Genomic DNA, 26,555 nt, shown 5'->3' on the forward strand with positions numbered 1-26,555 from the left:
CGTCACCTCTCAATGCATGGCTTCGCAGCCTTTTATTGATCAAATATTAGGAAAATAAAAGAAGAAAATGGGTAAATTTAGTGTGTTAAAGTGTATGATCAGTAAGTGTTTTCAACATTGAATTTAAGCTAATCACCTTTGTGTTAAAGAGACAACTGTAGTACCAGTTGTAAATATTTTAATAATGTAAAGTTAGGTTCTTCTTAATTAGGTCATGTACAAACGGAGAGAGAAACAGCTTATAAACTCTGAAACTCCGTCATGGCTTTTGGAAGGTGGACCCCATCTGGTTTTTGCTAGATCCTTTCTTCAGGCACCAATGGAGAAAAGGGAGACTTTGAACAGTTGTGTTCATCTTTAACAAAGGGTTCACCCAGTTCACATTAATGTGTTTCTAACACATGATTATCATGTTTACTTAAAGGTTAAAAAAGTGCCTCAAGAGAGATAGATTTGATGAAAGCATGTTAGCAAGTGTGATGGTCAGATAGTCATCCCATTCCATGCTATATTCAAGTAGGGTAATGGCAAAGAGATATTAGGTCCCCTTTAAGTCTGATTTGTATCTATGTATGGTAAATGGTGAATAGCCTGTACATGTGTAGCGCTTTATTTAGTCCAAGGACTCCTAAGCGCTTTACTCTACAATCAGTCATCCATCCATTTATACACTGACAGTGGTAGCCACAGCTGCCTTGGGGCAGACTGGCAGAAGTGAGGCTGCCATACAATCGGCACCACCAGGCCCACTGACCACCATCAGGCAAAGCAGGTGAAATGTCTTGCCCAAAGACACATTGACTGAGATGGATTGAGCGGACGTTCGCACCAGCAACCAACTGGTTACAGGACAGACTCCTACCACCTGATCCACAATTGTCCCAATCATATATTGTTTTGTTTTATTTATCTATCCCGGTTAACACACAGTCAACAATGCAATGAAATGCTTGGGATAAGAAGAACCGGTTCGTTCAACTCACTAAAACAACAAAAGTACTAATGAGTCCTGATCAGAGAGTGTGATGATTTGTTCTCCCCTCCACAGTGCCAAGACTTCTACTGACACATGGTGGCCAAAATTATTAGTCTGTATTATTTGACTTAAGTTTGTCATTAGTTTACCTTTTTAAATTATTTGTTGTTACATCCGTTTGTTTGGGTTTACTATAACTATATATTAAGAAATCTATAATAAATAATCATAATAAGCTCAGGGCACTGTTTCTTTCAGTGTACAATAACAAAGATACACAAATATCCTTTATTTCTTTAAAAATATATATATACTAATTGAATAAATAATATGCACAATAAAAAAACTATTGACCTTTTGCATGTATTTGTGTTTCTTAAAAGAGTATTTTAGTTTAAGTGTGACATGACGCTGGACACGTCAATAGCTCGAAATCTCAGTGCGCCTGCGCACTCAAGTTCATTGGAGGAAGTGGGTAGGACAGGCAGATTCTGAAAGGACAGACAAGAGTTTGTTGTTTACTTTTTTCAGGGGATAAACGCCTCGTCGTTCTTTCAAAATGTCGGATTTTGATACCAACCCGTTCGCAGAGCCCAGCAACATTAACCCCTTCAATGTAAGTGTTCAGTTTGATTAGATGAAGTACTGTCGGTTATGGTTGAAAACAGCTCTTTCGTTAAAAAGGTGCCTGTAGCACGCCAGGAAACGCGTTGGGTGGGTTAGGGGAGGGATGCAGTTCCCGCTTCTGGAAAGACATTGGCTAACATTAGAGGATTGACAGTTTTTTAGCCAATCAACGCTGGATGCTGCCCAAGAAGGCGGTTCATCCTGAGTGTTGATTTTCAGGAAGTTAAACTGTAGCCTACCAAAAATGTGTCAATCTATTTTAAAATGTATTGTCACTATTACTGTTCAGTTTTAGAATAAATGATATTAATATTTGTAACTTCAGCACGATTTACAGATTTTTTCAGTTTCAAATTCGCAATTGTCAGCCAAACCGATAATGCGCATTAAGTTGCTCTTTGAGGCGAGTTTCTAGCGAACAGAATATTACATGCAGGTTTATTCACTACCCACAAACATTTTAATGTCAATGTATTTTAATAAAATTTAACGGATTGACGCTAAGCTATCCAGCTGTACTTATCTGTATTATTATCCATTGATCAGAAGTAGGTCAATAAATCAGTCAGTGTAAAAAAATGAATAGGTTCCTTTGTAGAAAAGTATATTTATGACAGGAAACAAGTCTAATAACTCCTTTCGTTTTTAATATGACCTTTTAATAACAATGTGAAGTTGATCTCAGAGTTCTTTCATTGCTTACTTATCATTGAGGAGCTGGTGATTGAGTATTAGAACTCCACAACGTTTAGATTGCCAGCAACATGCAACATAAATTATTAACCAGGGAAGCAGGCTTAGTCCTGACATCTTGGAAATCACCAAACTATTATATATGTGTTCTAGGGGATGATGCACATTTTACATTCTGCACTAATTAGAAGACCAGTGAAAAAGTTTGCTGCAGTTGCTTTTCATGCATTTCACTTCATAGATATTTTGGTTATAGTTTTTTTCCCAGAGGGCAATAAGGGGTTTCCATGCTTACATGATACTGTGGTTTAAAATCACACACCATGCTCATTACACAAATCTCACTGACTATATTTACCAACCAGCTTCTTCCCACTTGACATTGATAGAGTGATATTGAAAATAAACACTGACAAGGATTCAGAGATGCACCAATTAATCGTCCAGGCATCAGAATAGGCCAGTTATTACTAGATCTTCTGTGATTGGTCATCGGTAGGTGAATTGTATAAGAATGAGATTTTTTGGTTTGGTTTTCTCTGCATGTATGCAACAAAACTAAGAACTCAAAGCACTGTTGATCTTTAAACACATCGACCCCATCTCTGATTCTGCACTTTAAGGTTCAGTTCAAAATCAGAAGAGGAACATATGGTGTCATGTATACATTGGAATAATCATGCATTTCCTTCATTAATTTTTTTTATTCATTCCTCCTCTCTGAAAATGTATCTGTAAATCATAAGACAACCCACCACGTCACTCACTTGCCATGTGACTTTAAACATGAGCTCACAGTCTGCTGCTCCTGACACACCTGCAAACATTCCCAGGGACCACCTCATCTCCCACTTGGCACGTCATGCAGAGATAACTTTGGCAAAACCTGACCATATATCATTAAGAAATGCAATGTTGTTTTTTTTTTAAGGGTGTACCTATTGTTTGTGGGCCAGGGTTTGTATGTAAAATCAGCCTAGCGTAGACTAGAATAGATGAATAATTTATTAATCCAGGAATTATGTTGTCACAGTAGCATAAAGTAGAGCAACCCACATAAGGTAAAGGTTTAAAGCATTATGTACATCAACTGCAACTAACAATACAACTATTCTGTTCGATTAATCGCTTAATAATCAGATAGCAAAAGGTTCTTCATAATACTATTGATAATAAACTGTGCTACTTGAGGGCTTTTGGATAGAGCATATTTACAGACGAAGAAGGTTTTTCAGATTAAATGCAAAATGTATGTATTTTTTGTATCATTTTGGCCTAATTACTGCTCTGAGTGGGTTGTTCTTTCAGCAAATGGCATGTTTGTATTGTCTAGTTAACGATTATTCGATTACTAAATTAGTTGACGATTATTTCAGTAATTGATCAGTCATGATTAATCTGATTAATTGTTTCAGCCTTCTTTAAATTATAAAGCAAATATTTAAATTACAGACGATAAGAATAAAAACAAGATTGAGTAATGAAATATGAAATGTTTTTGTGTAAATGCAGCATCTAAGAGCAGTAATCAATAGAACCAATAGGATTAAAGCAGATGGTACATTATTATTGTCACATGTAAAAGCACAAAGCATATCCTGTTGGGTAAAAAGAAACTGTGGGATGGCTCGTGTTGTTTGGCTGCAACGCTCAGACGGAAACAATAAGGAAGCAGAAAATGAAAGCAACTAGGAATCCTCTTTACATAGAGACTAAGCTGGGACATGTCAGAACAAAATAACGGCAAAGTCTGCAACTTTATTGACGATTCTGATGTTTAAATATGTAAAACGGACATCCTGGCGTAAACATCCATGCACCAGGAACCAGTAGTGGCTTCGATTATTGCTAATATTCAAGGTGTGGCTGTTCCCATTTCTGAACTACAGTAGAATATTTTAATTATTTACATTGGTCCTTATGTGTCGTACTGTAACCGTACAGCGCTGCAGATCAGTGATGGTGAAACACAGCATAGGCTCAGCTTTGAGTTGTAGAAATGTGGATTTTTTTAGCTAAAATTTTAATGCTAAAAGGACAAAAATATGCTGGTATTGTAATAGTCTGACCTACACCTTACTGCACCTGGCTGTTTATTCAGCTACTTCTCCACCCATCTAACAAACACAGGCCACTGCTGACATCACAGCCACCTCCCACTTTATGGATATCATAAAATGTAACACTGATCTCCTTTTAAAACTTTCATAACAGGACTGGATGTATGCAGTCATTTTAACATGCTTTTCTTTTTAGAATTTGTTTCAAACTAGATATTTTTTTTCTCCAAAGCTAAGACTAACCGTCATGTGTGAGAGGTTAATGGGAACATGAAACAATTGAAACTCCCCAATTCAGGAAGCCAGAGGTCACAGGGTCACTGCCAAAAGGGTCATACGAATTAGGTCAGAACCATGCATGGAACGCTATGAGATTAAAACAGTATGTTTATCTTGAATAAAAATACCAGAGTTCCATAAAATGACTGAATTGTTGTTATTTAAAACAGAAAATCTAAGTATTGTTTGCACGGCTGTGAAATTAGTTGTTTTATGACATGCTTATAATACCATCTATAACATGTATTTATTGTTATGTAGATTTTTGATACATAGACTTAAGCAAAATGTAGAATACACACCCACTAAAGTTCGTAGTAGTTTTCAAGCGCTTATTGCAAAACTTTTGATTCCTTCTTGTTGTTCTGCTCTCTGTAACACCGGGAGTCTAACTAACTGGTATTGGCCGGTCCATCCATCTGCTTGGGTACCTAGCCTGCAGTCTACTGCCTAACAGGCATGCTGATTGTAAGTTGTGAGATGCAGATTTAGTGGTTGGTGGCACTGCTTGTAGTTTCCACACCATGGCGATTTTTGTTACTGGAAATATTTCCAAACAGCAAAATATGTCTGCATTGTAAGCGGGGGAAATTGTTGTAGCCCTGTTTCAGCCAGCTGAGCAGCAGTTTTCAGCAGCATGTGGGGACAGGACAGTGCTGTTATTCTTTTCTGCCTTCAGCTGGAGAAAATTGGTCAATCCAGCACTTTCTGTGGTAGCTCATTAAAACGACTTTAAATAGTTGGACAGAACCACGTCAAACCTTGATACCAGTACCTGGGTCATACTGAATCAGGACCTTAATCTCTATACTTGGACCTGCATTTCCTTCTAATTTTAATGCTTCATAAATGTAAATGTTCAGCGTATTTCTCTGATGATTTAAAGTGAAGGTACATCTCACCTAATTTCTATCGGTCAGATCCCATAATCCAGATTTTCATTCAGTTCAGTTCAAACCCAGAAAGCAGCATGTTGTAAACATACAGTATGATCTGCTGAAAGTGAACAGGATGCATCTCTCTAACTGATCTAAAAAACCTACATTTCACAATTCTAAAAAACACGGTAGCAAAAACCTTCAGATGGAATATCCCAGTCTGTTGTTATACACTACAGAGGTTTGCTGTTAAATGCAGAAATTGTGCCGAATTAAAGCAAAGTTGTCCACTAAATGTTCCAAACTTGCACCGTTCTGACTATCAGTGGCTGATATAATTACAGGGGTTGGACAATGAAACTGAAACAGCTGTCATTTTAGTGTGGGAGGTTTCATGGCTAAATTGGACCAGCCTGGTAGCCAGTCTTCATTGATTGCACATTGCACCAGTAAGAGCAGAGTGTGAAGGTTCAATTAGCAGGGTAAGAGCACAGTTTTGCTCAAAATATTGAAATGCACACAACATTATGGGTGACATACCAGAGTTCAAAAGAGGACAAATTGTTGGTGCACGTCTTGCTGGCGCATCTGTGACCAAGACAGCAAGTCTTTGTGATGTATCAAGAGCCACGGTATCCAGGGTAATGTCAGCATACCACCAAGAAGAACGAACCACATCCAACAGGATTAACTGTGGATGCAAGAGGAAGCTGTCTGAAAGGGATGTTCGGGTGCTAACCCGGATTGTATCCAAAAAACATAAAACCACGGCTGCCCAAATCACGGCAGAATTAAATGTGCACCTCAACTCTCCTGTTTCCACCAGAACTGTCCATCAGGAGCTCCACAGGGTCAATATACACGGCCGGGCTGCTATAGCCAAACCTTTGGTCACTCATGCCAATGCCAAACGTTGGTTTCAATGGTGCAAGGAGTGCAAATCTTGGGCTGTGGACAATGTGAAACATGCATTGTTCTCTGATGAGTCCATCTTTACTGTTTTCCCCACATCCGGGAGAGTTACGGTGTGGAGAAGCCCCAAAGAAGCGTACCACCCAGACTGTTGCATGCCCAGAGTGAAGCATGGGGGTGGATCAGTGATGGTTTGGGCTGCCATATCATGGCATTCCCTTGGCCCAATACTTGTGCTAGATGGGCGCGTCACTGCCATGGACTACCGAACCATTCTTGAGGACCATGTGCATCCAATGGTTCAAACATTGTATCCTGAAGGCGGTGCCGTGTATCAGGATGACAATGCACCAATACACACAGCAAGACTGGTGAAAGATTGGTTTGATGAACATGAAAGTGAAGTTGAACATCTCCCATGGCCTGCACAGTCACCAAATCTAAATATTATTGAGCCACTTTGGGGTGTTTTGGAGGAGCGAGTCAGGAAACGTTTTCCTCCACCAGTATCACGTAGTGACCTGGCCACTATCCTGCAAGAAGAATGGCTTAAAATCCCTCTGACCACTGTGCAGGTATTGTATATGTCATTCCCAAGACAAATTGACGCTGTATTGGCCGCAAAAGGAGGCCCTACACCATACTAATAAATTATTGTGGTCTAAAACCAGGTGTTTCAGTTTCATTGTCCAACCCATGTATTTGTCTTTCTTTCTGTGTTTTCTTGTTTATTGCTTGAGCTCCGATGAGGTGCCAGCTGGTTTTATGTCTGGCTAACACTGAAACAAGTTGGAGGTTGAACAAAAGCCATGTAATGATTACCATTAGTCTTCCAAAGGTAATGATTGATCTGAGTCTTCACAGGTTAATGCTACAATAGCAGGAGGTTGCTCTGACTTCCTTTATGACCTGGTCAAAGATTGAAATAGTGAACTTATTCTGGTGTCTTTAAGCACAGAGACATGTCCAGGGGTTGTTTTTATATAGGTCAAATGACTCTACCCACAGTTTTGTTTTACTCTTGTGCCAATAAAGTCTGTTGTAGAAGTCTAGTCGCTGTTTGGTTATGGCACAGCCAAAGTGATCAGTTTTCTGTAGTTTACACCTCTTTCCTTGTTTCTCAGGATCCCTCTGTCACCCAGGTGACAAACTCCAGCATTGAACCAGTTGACCAGTACAACCCCTTTCCCCAGTCCAACGTAAGACATCAAACACTCTTGACTTAGTTTATTATCATTGGTTTCTTCCGTTTTTAAAAAGCTGTTCCCTAAAGATTAAATGTAAATGAATATGAATACAAATCAGGCAGATGATATGATGTTGGCTGTGAGGATTAATGTAATTTTCTGTTTTCTCTTCGTAGTTTACTGCAGAAAAATGATTTCAGCATTTAACGATACTTTTGTGGAAAAGGTCTGACATATAGTGCCACTTTTCCTTAAAATCTAAAATGATCCTATGTTTTCAAGAGACACAGAACTCATTTTTAATCATTTATGTCTTGTCTTGATAAATGTTTTATATTAAATATTTTTTTTACACATCATCCCAGCCTTTTGCCACTCAATTGAGTTGATCTGTTTCACATTTCCGATTGTTCAGATTTTTTTGTTCAATATTCTGTTTCTTAGTTGTCTTAATGTTCTTGGCTTCATGTTTCCCTCATTCTTATCATTCAGTATCCAGATTTGTAAAATGGGCCTTGTTTTTTCCTTTTGGTTCTTCTCCCGATTATCTGAAAGTTTTTGTTCATCTTTTAGCTCCTTATGTTTGCCTTCATTTTCTTACTTTTTTTTACGTGCTTCCTTGGTTGTACAGTTTTAGTTTTCTCTTTGCATTAACTATTTTTTTTTCTTCTGATTTTGTGTCAGGATTATCCTGCCACTCACACCACCCCAGCCTCCACCTCTCCCTACCAGCCGGCTGTGTTGCAGCCTTCTACAGAACCCAGTCCACAGGTAAGAACACTTGCTCTCCTGGTCAGCTTGGTGCTAAAGGGGGAAATGTCAGTAGCTCGAGGTGGCTTACTTCCCTCAGTCCTCTTCCTATTCATGTGTCAGCTACATTTTATGAACACTAATTGTTTTGTACAGCTGGTGTGGAGAGAAGAGGTATTAGTATAGTGTATAACAGTGACTATGATAACCTGCAACATTCTCCATGGATCAGCGTCCAAGTCTGCGGCTTACACTGTTAAACCTGAGAAATGTTCATTTGAAGCTTCACTCAATATGTCGTAGGTAGCTGTGACTGAGCATTTCATACGATCCAGGAGGACAGCTGGCTAGCAGAGGGCCATAAATGTGTTAAATAATGCTTCTGGTGAGCTCCGTTTGTCCCTTTTCTGGCAAATCATAGATTGGATGTAGTCAGTAGTATGCATTTTTGCAATAGTATTCAAACCCCTTGAACATTTTCTCACTTTATAATCACTCATTTAAAGTGTACTTTGTTAGAGTTTTATGTTATAGATCAACACAAAATAGTGTGGCTGAAACAATTAATCATTAATCGTCAATTAGTACTTAAATAATTGTTAACTGGAGGATACAGAATCCAGAACATGCCATTTCCTGAAAGTACAACCAACTCCGAGCAGTAATTAAGCCATAACTCTACTAAAATACATTCATTTTACAGATAAAGAAAGATAACTTTCTTTATCTGTAAATATGCTCTGTCCAGAACTCTTTAAGTGGCATAGTTTTAGATCCACCTACTTCCAATTCTGGAAAATACTTCCTATTAAGCACCTTTTTTAAATTTCTTGTCTATTTTTGCACTACAAATAAGAAGAGCGTAACTTAGCACTTAATTACGCTACAACAATATATTCTACAAGCAGAATATATTATGCTTTTTGGTCTCTTTAAAAATCCAGAATGCAAAATGACAACTTTCTTGTTTGTTGACATGTTGATGCAGATGCATTCTTTGCTACAAATGTTCAAGTTTACACTAAAGACATGCTATGTTATTACATTTTAGGCAATACAATAATGATTTTTGTTTTTTTTTAAACTAATTGAACAATTTGTTTTTTTTTTTGCATTTTCTTTTATGTATGTCTAGAAATCCTGTCCATAAAAGTTATGAACAGGACCGGCGACAAAGGGCAGCCCTGCCGGAGTCCAACATGCACTGGGAACAGGTCCGACTTAGTGCCGGCAATGCAGACCAAACTCCTGCTCCGCTCGTACAGGGACCGGATGGCCCCTAATAAAGGGCCCCCGATTCCATACTCCTGGAGCACCCCCCACAGGGCATCACGAGGGACACAGTAGAATGCCTTCTCCAGGTCCACAAAACACATGTGAACCGGTTGGGCAAACTCCCATGAACCCTCGAGCACCCTGTAGAGGGTATAGAGCTGGTCCAGTGTTCCACGGCCGGGACGAAAACCACACTGTTCCTCCTGAAGCCGAGGTTCGACTATCGGTCGGACTCTCCTCTCCAATACCCTGGCGTAGGCCTTACCAGGGAGGCTGAGGAGTGTGATCCCCCTGTAGTTGGAACACACCCTCCGGTCCCCCTTCTTATAAAGGGGGACCACCACCCCAGTCTGCCAGTCCAGAGGCACTGTCCCCGACCGCCACGCAATGTTGAAGAGGCGTGTCAACCATGACAGCCCTACAACATCCAGACACTTGAGGTACTCAGGGCGGATCTCATCCACCCCCGAAGCCTTGCCACCGCGGAGCTTTTTAACCACCTCGGTGACTTCAGCCTGGGTGATGAAAGAGTCCAACCCCGAGTCCCCAGCCTCTGTTTCCACCAAGGAATGCGTGATGGCAGGATTGAGGAGATCCTCGAAGTACTCCTTCCACCGCCCGATAATGTCCTCAGTCGAGGTCAGCAGTCTCCCGCCCCCACTATAAACAGTGTTGGCGAAGTACTGCTTCCCCCTCCTGAGGCGCCGGACGGTTTGCCAGAATCGCTTCGAGGCCAACCGGTAGTCCTTCTCCATGGCCTCACCGAACTCTTCCCAGGCCCGAGTTTTTGCCTCTGCCACAGCCCGGGCCGCAGCACGCTTGGCCTCACGGTACCCGTCAGCCGCCTCAGGAGTCCCACAAGCCAACCACAGCCGATAGGACTCCTTCTTCAGCTTAACAGCATCCCTTACTGCCGGTGTCCACCACCGGGTTCTGGGATTGCCGCCACGACAGGCACCGCAGACCTTACGGCCGCAGCTATGGGCAGCAGCATCGACAATAGATGCAGAGAACATGGTCCACTCGGACTCTATGTCTCCAACATCCCCCGGGATCTGGTCGAAGCTCTCCCGGAGGTGGGAGTTGAATACATCCCTGGCCGAGGGCTCCGCCAGGCGTTCCCAGCAGACCCTCACTATGCGCTTGGGCCTGCCAAGTCTGTCTGGCTTTCTCCTCCTCCTCCAGCGGATCCAACTCACCACCAGGTGATGATCAGTGGACAGCTCAGCCCCTCTCTTCACCCGAGTGTCCAAAACATGCGGCCGAAGGTCTGATGATACGACAACAAAGTCGATCATTGACCTCCTGCCTAGGGTGTCCTGGTGCCAAGTCCACTGATGGACACCCTTATGTTTGAACATGGTGTTCGTTATGGACAATCCGTGACTAGCACAGAAGTCCAATAACAAAACACCGCGCGGATTCAGATCGGGGAGGCCATTCCTCCCGATCACGCCTCTCCAGGTGTCACTGTCGTTCCCCACGTGGGCGTTGAAGTCCCCCAGCAGAATAATGGAGTCCCCGGGAGGGGCACTATCCAGCACCCCCGACAGGGACGCCAAGAAGGCAGGGTACTCTGCACTACCACTCGGCCCGTAGGCTGAAATGATAGTCAGAGACCTCTCCCCAACCTGAAGGCGCAGGGATACGGCCCTCTCATCCACTGGGGTAAACCCCAACACGAGACGGCTGAGCTGGGGGGCAACAAGCAAACCCACACCAGCCCGCCGCCTCTCCCCGTGGGCCACTCCAGAGTAGAAGAGAGTTCAACCCCTCTCAAGGAGATGGGTTCCAGAGCCCACGCTATGCGTGGAGGCGAGCCCGACTATTTCTAGTTGATATCTCTCGACCTCCCGCACAAGCTCAGGCTCCTTCCCCCCCAGCGAGGTGACATTCCACGTCCCTAGAGCCAGCCTAAGCATCCGGGGATCGGGCCGCTGAGGTCTCCACCTCGTCCGCCACCCAATCCTCTTTGCACCGGTCCCTCACGGTTCCCCCTGCAGGTGGTGGGCCCACTGGGGGATGGCCTCGCGTCTCTCGTCCGGGTCCCGCGAGGAGCAACCCGGCCACCAGGCGCTCTCCGACGAGTCCCGACCCCAGGCCTGGCTCCAGGGTGGGACCCCGGCTCCGCCGTACCGGCCGACATCACGTGCCTCGATATTTTGTTCTTCATGAGGGGTTCTTGAACCATTCTTTGTCAGACCCGTCACCTAGAGCCTGTTTGCCATGGGAGACCCTACCAGGGGCATTTAGGCCCCAGAGAACATAGCCTCTAGGATCATTTGAGCACTCAAACCCCTCCACCACGTTAAGGTGACGGCCAAGGGCCGGAGGGGGTCTGGTTTGGGGACCAGTGGATTTCGTCTCTTCTTTTTGCGGATGACGTGGTCCTGCTGGCCCCCTCTAGCCAAGACCTACAGCATGCGCTGTGGCGGTTCGCAGCCGAGTGTGAAGCAGCTGGGATGAGGATCAGCTCCTCCAAGTCCGAGGCCATGGTACTCGACCGGAAAAGGGTGGCTTGTCCTCTTCAGGTTGGAGGGGAGTTCCTGCCTCAAATGGAGGAGTTTAAGTATCTCGGGGTCTTGTTCACGAGTGAGGGAAGAATGGAGCGGTGCGGCTGCCACAGTAATGGGGGCGCTGTGCCGGTCCATTGTGGTGAAGAGAGAGCTGAGCCGAAAAGCAAAGCTCTCAATTTATTGGTCGGTCTACGTTCCTACCCTCACCTATGGCCATGAACTTTGGGTCATGACCGAAAGAACGAGATCACGGATACAAGCGGCTGAAATGAGCTTCCTCCATAGGGTGGCCGGGCACTCCCTTAGAAATAGGGTGAGGAGCTCGGCCATCCGGGAGGAGCTCGGAGTAGAGCCGCTGCTCCTCCACATCGAGAGGAGCCAGTTGAGGTGGCTCGGGCATCTATACCGGATGCCTCCTGGACGCCTTCCTCGGGAGGTGTTCCAGGCACGTCCCACCGGGAGGAGGCCCAGGGGACGGCCCAGGACACGCTGGAGGGACTATGTCTCTCGGCTGGCCTGGGAACGCCTTGGGCTCCCCCTGGAGGAGCTGGAGGAGGTGTCTGGAGAGAGGGACGTCTGGGCGTCTCTGCTGAGTCTGCTGCCCCCGCGACCCGGTCCTGGATAAGCGGAAGACGACGAACGAACGAACAATAATGATTTTTGTTTTTGTTAAAACTAATTGAACAATTTGGTTTTTTTTTTGCATTTTCTTTTATGTATTTCTATTACTTAGAAAATAAGTTTAAGTAGTTAAATGGGAACTCAGCAGAATCTGCCAATTTCTTATCCAATTACTCTGTAAATCAGAATAATCCATGGAGTACTCCATGAATAAAATACAGGTCCTTCTCAAAAAATTAGCATGTTGTGATAAAGTTCATTATTTTCTATAATGTAATGATTAAAATTTAACATTCATATATTTTAGATTCACTGCACACTAACTGAAATATTTCAGGTCTTTTATTGTCTTAATACGGATGATTTTGGCATACAGCTCATGAAAACCCAAAATTCATATCTCACAAAATTAGCATATTTCATCCGACCAATAAAAGAAAAGTGTTTTTAATACAAAAAACGTCAACCTTCAAATAATCATGTACAGTTATGCACTCAATACTTGGTCGGGAATCCTTTGGCAGAAATGACTGCTTCAATGCGGCGTGGCATGGAGGCAATCAGCCTGTGGCACTGCTGAGGTCTTATGGAGGCCCAGGATGCTTCGATAGCGGCCTTTAGCTCATCCAGAGTGTTGGGTCTTGAGTCTCTCAACGTTCTCTTCACAATATCCCACAGATTCTCTATGGGGTTCAGGTCAGGAGAGTTGGCAGGCCAATTGAGCACAGTGATACCATGGTCAGTAAACCATTTACCAGTGGTTTTGGCACTGTGAGCAGGTGCCAGGTCGTGCTGAAAAATGAAATCTTCATCTCCATAAAGCTTTTCAGCAGATGGAAGCATGAAGTGCTCCAAAATCTCCTGATAGCTAGCTGCATTGACCCTGCCCTTGATAAAACACAGTGGACCAACACCAGCAGCTGACACGGCACCCCAGACCATCACTGACTGTGGGTACTTGACACTGGACTTTTGGCATTTTGGCATTTCCTTCTCCCCAGTCTTCCTCCAGACTCTGGCACCTTGATTTCCGAATGACATGCAGAATTTGCTTTCATCCGAAAAAAGTACTTTGGACCACTGAGCAACAGTCCAGTGCTGCTTCTCTGTAGCCCAGGTCTGGGGAATGCGGCACCTGTAGCCCATTTCCTGCACACGCCTGTGCACGGTGGCTCTGGATGTTTCTACTCCAGACTCAGTCCACTGCTTCCGCAGGTCCACCAAGGTCTGGAATCAGCCCTTCTCCACAATCTTCCTCAGGGTCCGGTCACCTCTTCTCGTTGTGCAGCGTTTTCTGCCACACTTTTTCCTTCCCACAGACTTCCCACTGAGGTGCCTTGATACAGCACTCTGGGAACAGCCTATTCGTTCAGAAATGTCTTTCTGTGTCTTACCCTCTTGCTTGAGGGTGTCAATAGTGGCCTTCTGGACAGCAGTCAGGTCGGCAGTCTTACCCATGATTGGGGTTTTGAGTGATGAACCAGGCTGGGAGTTTTAAAGGCCTCAGGAATCTTTTGCAGGTGTTTAGAGTTAACTCGTTGATTCAGATGATTAGGTTCATAGCTCGTTTAGAGACCCTTTTAATGATATGCTAATTTTGTGAGATAGGAATTTTGGGTTTTCATGAGCTGTATGCCAAAATCATCCGTATTAAGACAATAAAAGACCTGAAATATTTCAGTTAGTGTGCAATGAATCTAAAATATATGAATATTAAATTTTCATTATTACATTATAGAAAATAATGAACTTTATCACAATATGCTAATTTTTTGAGAAGGACCTGTAATTGTTCGCTGCAGCCCTAAAATAGTGTATGATTTAAACAGGTAAAGAGCAGGTTTTCTGGGGGGCGGGTGGTTAGTTGTTGTAGCGATGGGCTTGAAGTGCATGCCTGAACTGTGTGCACATAGCGTCGCGTAAATTTGGCCCATTCGAGCTTCCATACAGGGCATAAACCACCACGGTTGATGGCATCATGCTGTGGGAATGCTTTTCTTCAGCAGGGGCAGCTGGGAAGCTGATCACAGTTTATGAGAACATGGATGGAACTAAATACAGGATAATCCTGGAAGAAAACCTGTCAGAGGCCTCAAAAGGCTTGAGACTGGAGTAGAGGTTAACCTCTAGCAGGACAACAATGATACCCGTACAGCCAGAGTCAAGATTGACTGGTTTAGGTCAGAGAAAAGTCATGAATGACTTATATCCAACTGAGAATCTGTGGAAACTTTAAAGGTGTTGTTCACAGATCCTCTCCATCCAATCTGACTAAGCTTGAGCTATTTTGTAAAAAAGAACGGGCAGAAATGTCTGTAAACGTGCAAATAAAAAGACCTGCTACAGAAAAGGGGGTAATAGAAATTAAATCTGGGGAACGTTTGAATAGAAATGCACGCCACACTATTCAGATTTTTGTTGGTAATAAATACATAAATGAAATAATTTTCCTTCTGTTTTAAACATGACAAAATATTTGAAAAAAGTCAAGGCGTGTGAACACTTTTCCAAGGTGCTGGAAATGTGTGCTAACACTAATATGGGTCTAAATGTTCAGGTATGCCGTTATGCTGACTACAGATACTTCAGTGTTCTTCATATGTACATTTTTTTTTCATTTCACAGTTCGTTACCTCTGACTAATATGATTCTGGTTCTGAATCACTACACAGAGATGAATGGGAAGTTGATCAGTTTCACGTTGTTGCTTTGCAGCGTTTGCAGAGTTGATGTGAATTTCCACACAGAAGCCCAAAACCCTCAGTTATCACCAAGATCCATTCCTGTGCCTCTAACATGTTTGTTGAGTCAAGTGTTTCTCTTTGTTTGTTTGATTTATTTCTTTATTTCTTCCAGGCGTCTGCTGCTGCAGCTCAGGCCAACCTGCTGCGGCAGCAGGAGGAGCTGGAGAGGAAAGCTGCCGAACTGGACCGCAGGGAGCAGGAGCTGCAGAGCCGAGGACCCACAGGTCATTAAAGACGAAACCCAACCTTTCCCACAACAGCATCGCAAGCAGCATGACTTACTGAGACAGGAAGACATTGTGCAGTGTCTACATTTTGCTGCAAAGAGGATGTTGTGATAACATACATATTCACTCTCTGGATATGAAAAAATGCTCTCATAATTCACATCAGCAGCTCTGAGAGGTGTCATGTACTCATCTAAAATCCCCGCTCAGACCTGAGTGATGTAGCACTAAATAATACACCTGTTCCAAGTCCGAAGCCGAATGACTAGGATTCTTCTTTAGTTTCAGGGAGACATTTAGCAATTCTTAGTTTGCACCCTCTGGTCTTTAAAATATTCATACTAAATTGATTGTGTCGAATATCAGCAGAATGGCGTTACCTTTTGTCCCAACAGGTAGAGAGAACAACTGGCCTCCACTTCCCAAGTTCTTCCCCATCAAACCATGTTTTTATCAAGACTTCTCAGAGGAAATTCCTGCAGAGTACCATAGAGTCTGCAAAATGATGTACTACCACTGGATGTGTAAGTGCATTACATTTGTCTGATTGCATCATTACCAGTGTGAGGTAATCTCACGCTGTTTTGATGCTCCTAAGCTACTAAATGCATTAAGTCCTGTATGTGTTCAGTACTTGCTATGCATGGAGATGACTTTGCTGCCTGTTTCCTTCAGTCAACTGTGTGACTCTGTTCCTCAACCTGCTGGCGTGCCTAGCTCAATTCATCACCTGGGCAATTCATGGCGTTGACTTCGGCCTCTCCATTCTCTGGTTCATTCTGTTTACTCCCTGCTCCTTCCTCTGTTGGTACCGGCCAGTCTACAAGGCCTTTAGGTAAGTTCTTCTAAAAAAGTGTCTACTAAAGCCCCATTACTATATTATATTTATAGTAATAATCCTGCGCATACGCAGTCTGTTGAATTTCAGAAAAACATTGTATAACACTGGGTTCACCAACAGGTGGCAACATTTTAAACTTGTAATGAGTCACATGACACCATGGCTACTTGGACACAATTTGGACATTTTCATTCGGGGTGTACTCACTTTTGTTGCCAGCGGTTTAGACATTAATGGCTGTGTGTTGAGTTATTTTGAGGGGACAGGAGGCTGTACACTGGCTACTTTATATTGTACTTTACAGTGCTCAGTTTATTTATATAGCACTGATTCACAACGTATCATCTCAAGGCACTTTACAAGACAGATCCAATTTACAGGTCCTTCTCAAAATATTAGCATATTGTGATAAAGTTCATTATTTTCCATAATGTCATGATGAAAATGTAACATTCATATATTTTAGATTCATTGCACACTAACAGAAATATTTCAGGTCTTTTATTGTCTTAATACGGATGATTTTGGCATACAGCTCATGAAAACCCAAAATTCCTATCTCACAAAATTAGCATATCATTAAAAGGGTCTCTAAACGAGCTATGAACCTAATCATCTGAATCAACGAGTTAACTCTAAACACCTGCAAAAGATTCCTGAGGCCTTTAAAACTCCCAGCCTGGTTCATCACTCAAAACCCCAATCATGGGTAAGACTGCCGACCTGACTGCTGTCCAGAAGGCCACTATTGACACCCTCAAGCAAGAGGGTAAGACACAGAAAGACATTTCTGAACGAATAGGCTGTTCCCAGAGTGCTGTATCAAGGCACCTCAGTGGGAAGTCTGTGGGAAGGAAAAAGTGTGGCAGAAAACGCTGCACAACGAGAAGAGGTGACCGGACCCTGAGGAAGATTGTGGAGAAGGGCCGATTCCAGACCTTGGGGGACCTGCGGAAGCAGTGGACTGAGTCTGGAGTAGAAACATCCAGAACCACCGTGCACAGGCGTGTGCAGGAAATGGGCTACAGGTGCCGCATTCCCCAGGTCAAGCCACTTTTGAACCAGAAACAGCGGCAGAAGCGCCTGACCTGGGCTACAGAGAAGCAGCACTGGACTGTTGCTCAGTGGTCCAAAGTACTTTTTTCGGATGAAAGCAAATTCTGCATGTCATTCAGAAATCAAGGTGCCAGAGTCTGGAGGAAGACTGGGGAGAAGGAAATGCCAAAATGCCAGAAGTCCAGTGTCAAGTACCCACAATCAGTGATGGTCTGGGGTGCCGTGTCAGCTGCTGGTGTTGGTCCACTGTGTTTTATCAAGGGCAGGGTTAATGCAGCTAGCTATCAGGAGATTTTGGAGCACTTCATGCTTCCATCTGCTGAAAGGCTTTATGGAGATGAAGATTTCATTTTTCAGCACGACCTGGCACCTGCTCACAGTGCCAAAACCACTGGTAAATGGTTTACTGACCATGGTATCACTGTGCTCAATTGGCCTGCCAACTCTCCTGACCTGAACCCCATAGAGAATCTGTGGGATATTGTGAAGAGAACGTTGAGAGACTCAAGACCCAACACTCTGGATGAGCTAAAGGCCGCTATTGAAGCATCCTGGGCCTCCATAAGACCTCAGCAGTGCCACAGGCTGATTGCCTCCATGCCACGCCGCATTGAAGCAGTCATTTCTGCCAAAGGATTCCCGACCAAGTATTGAGTGCATAACTGTACATGATTATTTGAAGGTTGACGTTGTTTGTATTAAAAACACTTTTCTTTTATTGGTCGGATGAAATATGCTAATTTTGTGAGATATGAATTTTGGGTTTTCATGAGCTGTATGCCAAAATCATCCGTATTAAGATAATAAAAGACCTGAAATATTTCAGTTAGTGTGCAATGAATCTAAAATATATGAATGTTAAATTTTCATCATTACATTATGGAAAATAATGAACTTTATCACAATATGCTAATATTTTGAGAAGGACCTGTATATAATGACATTTGACAAAATGTGCTTTATTTTCCACAATGAACGAGTCCACAAATGGCAGTGCCTAACATGATGCAGTCTTAAATTGTTCTGTAAATGTGAAGGACTCGTAAGATTTAAAAGCATTTTCTTTTCTTCTCGTTGTTTAGGAATGACAGCTCCTTCAACTTCTTCTTCTTCTTCTTCATGTTTTTCTGCCATGTTGTAATCGTCATCATCCAGGCTGTGGGCATCCCCTACTGGGGCAACAGGTGAGCAGCATGATTTATGAGAAACCAGAAAAACTAGAAGGTTGCTGCGATGGTTGTCTCTAACCACAAATATCGTCAGATTGTATTTTCTGTATTCATGGCAGCTGTAAGAGGATCACATTCAGGCATGAAGTGTATATTTACATTGCTAGATTAGCTCTGCAAACACAACGTTCATGGAATGAGATCTCATGAGATGTTTAATAATGCTGAAAGATTTTGAAGTGACAAATAAAACTGAAGGTGTCGTGCTGTGAGAGAGCCATGTATATGCAATAAACTATTAATAACCCTCTATAGATGAGAAATGCACTGTGCACCAAAGTAAAGTTCGCTTTGAACCCACTACAGCCAAAAATGCTGGTCTAAGAGCACATTTCTTTGGACTAGACAAGATTCCACAGACAAAAGCTTTTTGTGGTAGTGAACTTTATTCTGGGACCCGTATCTATGATAAATAAAGTAATGGGTCCATTTTGGTTGATCAAGCACCAAACCTACCGGCCTAGCATGCCCATACACACTTGGAGTTTCTGCTGCATCATGGAGAATCAACCCGTGTTGCTTGTGGCCTTTATTGGTGTGTTAAAAGGAAAGATTCTTTTATTCAGAAGCAGATATCTGTTGGAAGAACATGTTTAATAAACACTCAGAAACACCTCTCCAACAATGAGTTTATTGCTCGGCGATTAGGACTGGTGAATCCTAATAAATTATCATATAATTAAAAGGTTAATATGTTTCAGTAACTTCATTCAAGCTTGTATGTAATATAGATTCATTAAACAGTGTGAGCTGAAAGTCACTAGTAAACCACCTGAGGGGATGTCACACCTCAGCAGAGCTGCATGCTGATTGGCTCCATCAGTGCTGCACTCATGCAGTTATTAATGCAAAAGGAGCCCCAACCAAGTATTGAGTGTATGTGTACTACAGGACATGGACACACTTTTCATCAGGGCTGACATTTCTCTATTAAAGAACGGCTTTCATTAGCTGGAAACCTTAATCATCAAAATTAAAAGAGGTTTAAAAATTAAAGGCTTTAAATGTGTTACTCTGTGTATAGTGAACCTATATTACATTAGTTTCACTTTTTGTATGAATCACTAAAATAAATAAGCATATTCTGATCAGTCAAGATTCTTTCGTTTTCTTTCGCTCTACATCGGCCAGTTTTATAAAGAAGTAAGTTATCTACAAATTGTTTTTGTTTTGTGTGCATTTTAAGAAAATATCCCAAATGTTCAGAAGACAGGCGTGTAAAATTTTACTGTTTCACACAGTTATATAAGTCAAAAGTATCAAATCAAATAATGTGTGTTTATCCGATGCATTAAATATATTTTAAAGCCTTACTGACTAAATAAAGTCCTTGGCCTTCACTGAATTCTCCCCCCTTATTGTCTCCTACTCCCATCTTCCTCACCTTCTTGTCTTTGTTCTTCCATGTTTTCTGACAGAGTCTTTTCTTTCTTCAACCTCTGTGTCCGCTGGTAACCCTGTAAGTTCCTGCTGGTTCCTGCCGAGTCCTTTTCTTTGTGTGTTCACTTTTCTTATTCTGGAAGCTTCAATTGGATTTTTATTTTAGCTTAAAACCGCAGGTAAACTGAGCCAAAATTTAATTTTAAGTGAAAATTGTGTTCATACTTTCTTAAATGATGTTTTTATAAAGTAATTTTTTTAAATTTATTACCTTGTTAATAAATATATCAAAAAATCCGGAGCACAGCCATGAAAACCACCTTACAAGCTCGTTCCCTTGGTTCTGCCAACTTCTTCCAGACTTTCTTATCCTAAGTCTCTTTAATGATGGCTGTCAGTCTTTCTACATGTAGATTCTGTTTTTGTGTTTGTCTGATACATTTTATTACAGCCAGCAGTGTTTACGCCACTTTGAGTACATTTTAAAGGTCGTCACAGCGTATTTCTTTAATGCATGAATGCAACCTAACAGAAAACGTGTGCTTAGAAAGCGTACTGCTTGTGAATTCCTGTGTTAAAGTCTAGCGGTTGATGCTATTGCAAACCCACTGTTTGTTTGTTTGACTCCAGCGGCTGGATTTCTGCCATTTCTGCCATTTCAAACAACAAGGCGGTGGGAGGCATCATGATCATCGTGGCCTGCCTCTTCACAATTTGTGCCGTTATGTCAGTCATCTTGCTGAAGATGGTAAGACCGTTTAGACAGTTATGTTTTAACATTTAAGGAATATTCTAAAGGTTTTCAAGGCTTTAGTTCTCTGTATTCATTTGTGTGATGATCTTAAAATGAAAATTTAGTTTGCTGTAGGAATTGATACCCTTTTTTCTAATAGTTTTCTTCATTTTAGATCATTAAATTTCTTTCTGTTGTTCACCAACATCAAGACAGGTGGAAAAAAAAAATCCTATGTCATGTGTTGTTCAATAATATGTTTAAGGTTTTAAATAGTTTTAGTATTGTCCTGTGAATACCAGCCCAATATGGCGCTGGTGTTAGAATAATAGATGAGTGAGTCGAGCACTGGCATTACCGAACAGGAAACTCTACAAACATGGAATAAATTCACAACAACCTCTCTCCAAAATACATTACTGTGCAAAAGTTTTAGGCAGGTGTGAAAAAATGCTGTAAATAAAGAATGCTTTCAAAAATCGAAGGGACAACCATTTGCCTTCAAAACAGCATCATTTCTTCTAGGTAGACTTCACAGTTTTTGAAGGAACTCGGCTGGTAGGTTGGTCCAAACATCTTGGAGAACTAACCACAGATCTTGTGTAGATGAAGGCTTTCTCACATCCTTCTGTCTCTTCATGTCATCCCACCTGTATAAAACATGTTCATAGTACTGTATACAAATTTATTAGCAGAACAATTCAACTCCAAGTTAAACACGTGTCCATCAATAACTATCTAAACAGGCTAGTAAACATTAACTAAACCTACCAAACAAACATGAAAGAATAAAGGAAACTAATGAACTATATACAAATAAAAGGGAAAGCGGACAAATAAAAATGATGCAGTGATATCACAGTTCAGTGTGGATATCTGTTTGAGGTTTATTTTGAGGAATTTGGAAATGAGGTCAAATTAGGTTCAGAACTATTAAGAACAACAATTAGTATGTATTCAAACCATTAATATATATTACCAGATTGGACGTCACCTTTTAACTGCTATAGATAGTGATGTGCACATACATGCGTCATTGCTATGCATTGAGTCATGTCAACCAAACCTTGCAGCTCTGATGAGCGTGTCACAAAAACAGCGGTAGCGCTCCTCATTTCTTAACCACTGTTTTTAAAATCTGGCTCAAATTAAAGCTGAGAAATGTGCTGATGTTCTGATACATAGACACATGTACTCTCCCTAACCATAAATCTAGAAGTAATGGCAGCCTTGCTCATTGTGTTGCGGTGCTGGCCACACCCACTGCCAAATAGTCAGCCAATGTATACAGGTCCTTCTCAAAATATTAGCATATTGTGATAAAGTTCATTATTTTCCATAATGTCATGATGAAAATTTAACATTCATATATTTTAGATTCATTGCACACTAACTGAAATATTTCAGGTCTTTTATTGTCTTAATACGGATGATTTTGGCATACAGCTCATGAAAACCCAAAATTCCTATCTCACAAAATTAGCATATTTCATCCGACCAATAAAAGAAAAGTGTTTTTAATACAAAAAACGTCAACCTTCAAATAATCATGTACAGTTATGCACTCAATACTTGGTCGGGAATCCTTTTGCAGAAATGACTGCTTCAATGCGGCGTGGCATGGAGGCAATCAGCCTGTGGTACTGCTGAGGTCTTATGGAGGCCCAGGATGCTTCGATAGCGGCCTTTAGCTCATCCAGAGTGTTGGGTCTTGAGTCTCTCAACGTTCTCTTCACAATATCCCACAGATTCTCTATGGGGTTCAGGTCAGGAGAGTTGGCAGGCCAATTGAGCACAGTGATACCATGGTCAGTAAACCATTTACCAGTGGTTTTGGCACTGTGAGCAGGTGCCAGGTCGTGCTGAAAAATGAAATCTTCATCTCCATAAAGCTTTTCAGCAGATGGAAGCATGAAGTGCTCCAAAATCTCCTGATAGCTAGCTGCATTGACCCTGCCCTTGATAAAACACAGTGGACCAACACCAGCAGCTGACACGGCACCCCAGACCATCACTGACTGTGGGTACTTGACACTGGACTTCTGGCATTTTGGCATTTCCTTCTCCCCAGTCTTCCTCCAGACTCTGGCACCTTGATTTCCGAATGACGTGCAGAATTTGCTTTCATCCGAAAAAAGTACTTTGGACCACTGAGCAACAGTCCAGTGCTGCTTCTCTGTAGCCCAGGTCAGGCGCTTCTGCCGCTGTTTCTGGTTCAAAAGTGGCTTGACCTGGGGAATGCGGCACCTGTAGCCCATTTCCTGCACACGCCTGTGCACGGTGGCTCTGGATGTTTCTACTCCAGACTCAGTCCACTGCTTCCGCAGGTCCCCCAAGGTCTGGAATCGGCCCTTCTCCACAATCTTCCTCAGGGTCCGGTCACCTCTTCTCGTTGTGCAGCGTTTTCTGCCACACTTTTTCCTTCCCACAGACTTCCCACTGAGGTGCCTTGATACAGCACTCTGGGAACAGCCTATTCGTTCAGAAATGTCTTTCTGTGTCTTACCCTCTTGCTTGAGGGTGTCAATAGTGGCCTTCTGGACAGCAGTCAGGTCGGCAGTCTTACCCATGATTGGGGTTTTGAGTGATGAACCAGGCTGGGAGTTTTAAAGGCCTCAGGAATCTTTTGCAGGTGTTTAGAGTTAACTCGTTGATTCAGATGATTAGGTTCATAGCTCGTTTAGAGACCCTTTTAATGATATGCTAATTTTGTGAGATAGGAATTTTGGGTTTTCATGAGCTGTATGCCAAAATCATCCGTATTAAGACAATAAAAGACCTGAAATATTTCAGTTAGTGTGCAATGAATCTAAAATATATGAATATTAAATTTTCATCATGACATTATGGAAAATAATTAACTTTATCACAATATGCTAATATTTTGAGAAGGACCTGTATAACTGCCAACCTTCCACCTCTCTGCTAGTGCAGACAGAGGCGACGACGCACATATTGACCAATCGCTTGTGGTTTGAAGAAAATACAAGTAAGAGAGACCGAAGAGGGAAAGAACATCACTAGTCGAAATGTACTTGTGCGCCTGCACATCTTCACTACTCCACGTAGCCCCCCGAGATATTTTCAAACTCTTTTGTCTTCAAATTTATGTTCTCACTTTGTTTTTCCTCTGCTTCTTCTACTCAAATGCGCTGCTGTTACGTCACATCGTATGGTACGCTGGGAACGGCGCTCAGTCATGCTGCAAGTGAGCTGCTCTCAATAAACGATGTCGAAACCGGCAGTTGTAGCCGTACAAGGGTACGGTTCTCTGGTCCACTTCAGGGTCCGGGTTGCGTTGACACCAGTGGGATCTGCTCCAGCAAACCCATATCTACATTTGATTCCATTTATTTATGTTGCACTTACATCAGTGGCCTCTGGATGCTTTACAGAAGAGATAAACTGGAGCAATTCAGATATGGAAACATTGTGTCTGGGTTAATCAAAGCAGTTCAGTTACAGCTCACTCGATTACACACAGTTCAGTTCAAATCCAAGTGATTGCAAATTAATATACAGTGCCTTGCAAAAGTATTCTTTATGCTTTAGCTTTTTTACATTTTGTCAAGTTACAACCACAAACGTTTGTGTTTTATTGTGATTTTATGTGATAAGCACAAAGCAGGACATAATCTAGAACTTGAACGACACAAACACTTAGTTGTCAAACTGAAAAGTGTCATTTTGTTTTGTTCAGCCCTCTTTACTTTGATGCATCTAAATAAAATCCAGGGCAGCAAAATGCCTTCAGAACTGTTACCTATTTAGTAAATAGTCTGCCTGTGTGTAATTTTATCTCAGTGTAAATCCATCTATTCTGTCTATAGGTGCTGATTCGATGCAGGTTTGTGTTGTGTTGCTAAGTAACTAATATTGTTAACCTAGGGCACGTGTTCCGATTCCTCAATACTTCCAGTTAAGGTGAACCATTTCTCCCTATTTTGTTTCCTCCTCAGGTCCACAGCTTGTACCGCCGCACCGGGGCCAGTTTCCAGAAAGCCCAGCAGGAGTTCTCCCAGGGCATTGTCACCAGTAACGGTTTCCAAACAGCAGCTTCTGGAGCAGCTTCTGCTGCTGCCCAGGGAGCCTACCAAAGAAACAACTAAAGGCAGATGAGCTAAAATAAGCTCCTCCCTCATCAATGCGTGTTTAAGTCCCCCCTTTCCCCCATTGTAGCTTCTGGTTTGCACCTGGAGCGCCTGCAGCTGAGTGACAACTTCCAGATCTGTGTGACAAAGCAGCTGGGTGGGGGAAGTCGCACATCTAGTGCAAACTGAGGTGGAAGACGCAAATGAAGATTATCGTCCAATTCAGCATGCCTCTGCTTTGTATATGTTGTTTCAAGGCCTTTCTGACCATGCTCTTAAGTGTATGTGTGACAGGTCCATTCCACGTGGGTGCAGAATGATTGTTTCTCCACTCTGCAGGTGGATCCTGAATATATGAGACAAAATTTTTGTTTGTCATTGATTAACTTGTGTTCAGTCTCAGAAGCATTTCATTCTGGGCCGATTATTTCAGTTTGGTAAAATCTGCAGAATCTTAGAAAATAAGGCTTGTTTTGTTGTCTTTATTGTACAGATTGATTTCAAATTGGTAGTGAGGTATTCATTAAAGGAACATGTGCTGCTTTGTGGTGGTTTTACAGAAATACATCTGCACTAATTATGAACATTTCACACTTGTAGAAAGCAGAATTAACAGGTCCTTAGTGTAGTTCCAGAGACTCTAACAGGATTTTTTTTTTCTTTAGGGCAAATTTCCTTGAGTCCTAATTGTGATAATTCTTGATTTTCATGCATCATTTAACTGCTTTTTGAAACAACTTTTACTGGAATATGGAAATCTATAAAATGTTCCTAATTACACTGACAGCAGCTCATACAGTCCATTCTAAGTCATTCATTAAAAAGCAGACAGTCTGATCCAACCCATGTTCTTTTGGTTTCATTAACTTTGTTGCTGTGAATGGAATTGTTTAAATAATGAAAAAAGGAGAAAATATCTCAAAGTTTAAAGAATTCCAGTAATTTGTAGCAAACAAAGTTCCCTGATTATTTCCACACCGCTGGACATTTCTCACATTTCCCATACTAAAAACCATGTGTGTGTTATTCTATGTAGTGTTTCAAAGCATCTGAGATGTAACTTTTGTAAGTATTGTTTTTCTAAATAATAGTTGCAGATGATTTCTAACATTCTTGCACATGGCAAATACCAGATTTGATCATCAATTAATTTAGTTTGACCAGGATAGATTGTTCTGAGAAAAAGACAATTCAGTGCCTTTTGTATTTTAACAATGCAAATTGTATCTAATAAAAATGCTTTGCTCTCACATAAAGCTGAAAGCCTTTTCTTTGCAGTGTTTTGCAAACATTCATTCCTCTTCAACTTTATCTGATTTCGTCACATTTTAACCACTAACTTAAATGTTTATTTGGTATGTGATGTGGAAGAGCAACACAAATGGGCACATATTTCTGTAGTGAACAATTAAAGTAAAATGATCACAAATCAGAGAAGCTGTGAAGAGGCATCGTACCTCTGGAGGAGCTACAGAGATTC

The 26,555-nt window shown here is 42.0% G+C and overlaps 1 protein-coding gene across 1 annotated transcript; it reads left to right on the forward strand.

The window, feature by feature from the left end:
- The first annotated feature begins 1,431 nt into the window (after positions 1 to 1,431).
- Positions 1,432 to 26,331, forward strand: scamp2 (secretory carrier membrane protein 2). Its single transcript, XM_047380688.1, has 9 exons — positions 1,432 to 1,592; positions 7,550 to 7,624; positions 8,297 to 8,383; positions 15,631 to 15,742; positions 16,141 to 16,269; positions 16,421 to 16,580; positions 18,725 to 18,826; positions 20,882 to 20,999; positions 24,944 to 26,331. The coding sequence occupies exons 1-9, from the start codon at positions 1,536 to 1,538 to the stop codon at positions 25,091 to 25,093; spliced, it is 990 nt and encodes a 329-aa protein (XP_047236644.1). The 5' UTR covers positions 1,432 to 1,535; the 3' UTR covers positions 25,094 to 26,331.
- The last annotated feature ends 224 nt before the right edge of the window (positions 26,332 to 26,555 follow it).

This window comes from Girardinichthys multiradiatus, chromosome 2, assembly GCF_021462225.1.
Source record: "Girardinichthys multiradiatus isolate DD_20200921_A chromosome 2, DD_fGirMul_XY1, whole genome shotgun sequence".
Lineage (NCBI taxonomy): Eukaryota > Metazoa > Chordata > Actinopteri > Cyprinodontiformes > Goodeidae > Girardinichthys > Girardinichthys multiradiatus.

Excerpts from the sequence above, each read along its gene's own strand:
- scamp2 (XM_047380688.1), top strand. The coding sequence starts at position 1,536 with ATGTCGGATTTTGATACCAACCCGTTCGCAGAGCCCAGCAACATTAAC. Across the intron at positions 8,384-15,630 it reads CTACAGAACCCAGTCCACAG|GCGTCTGCTGCTGCAGCTCA; the intron begins GTAAGAACACTT and ends TATTTCTTCCAG. Across the intron at positions 16,270-16,420 it reads GATGTACTACCACTGGATGT|TCAACTGTGTGACTCTGTTC; the intron begins GTAAGTGCATTA and ends TGTTTCCTTCAG.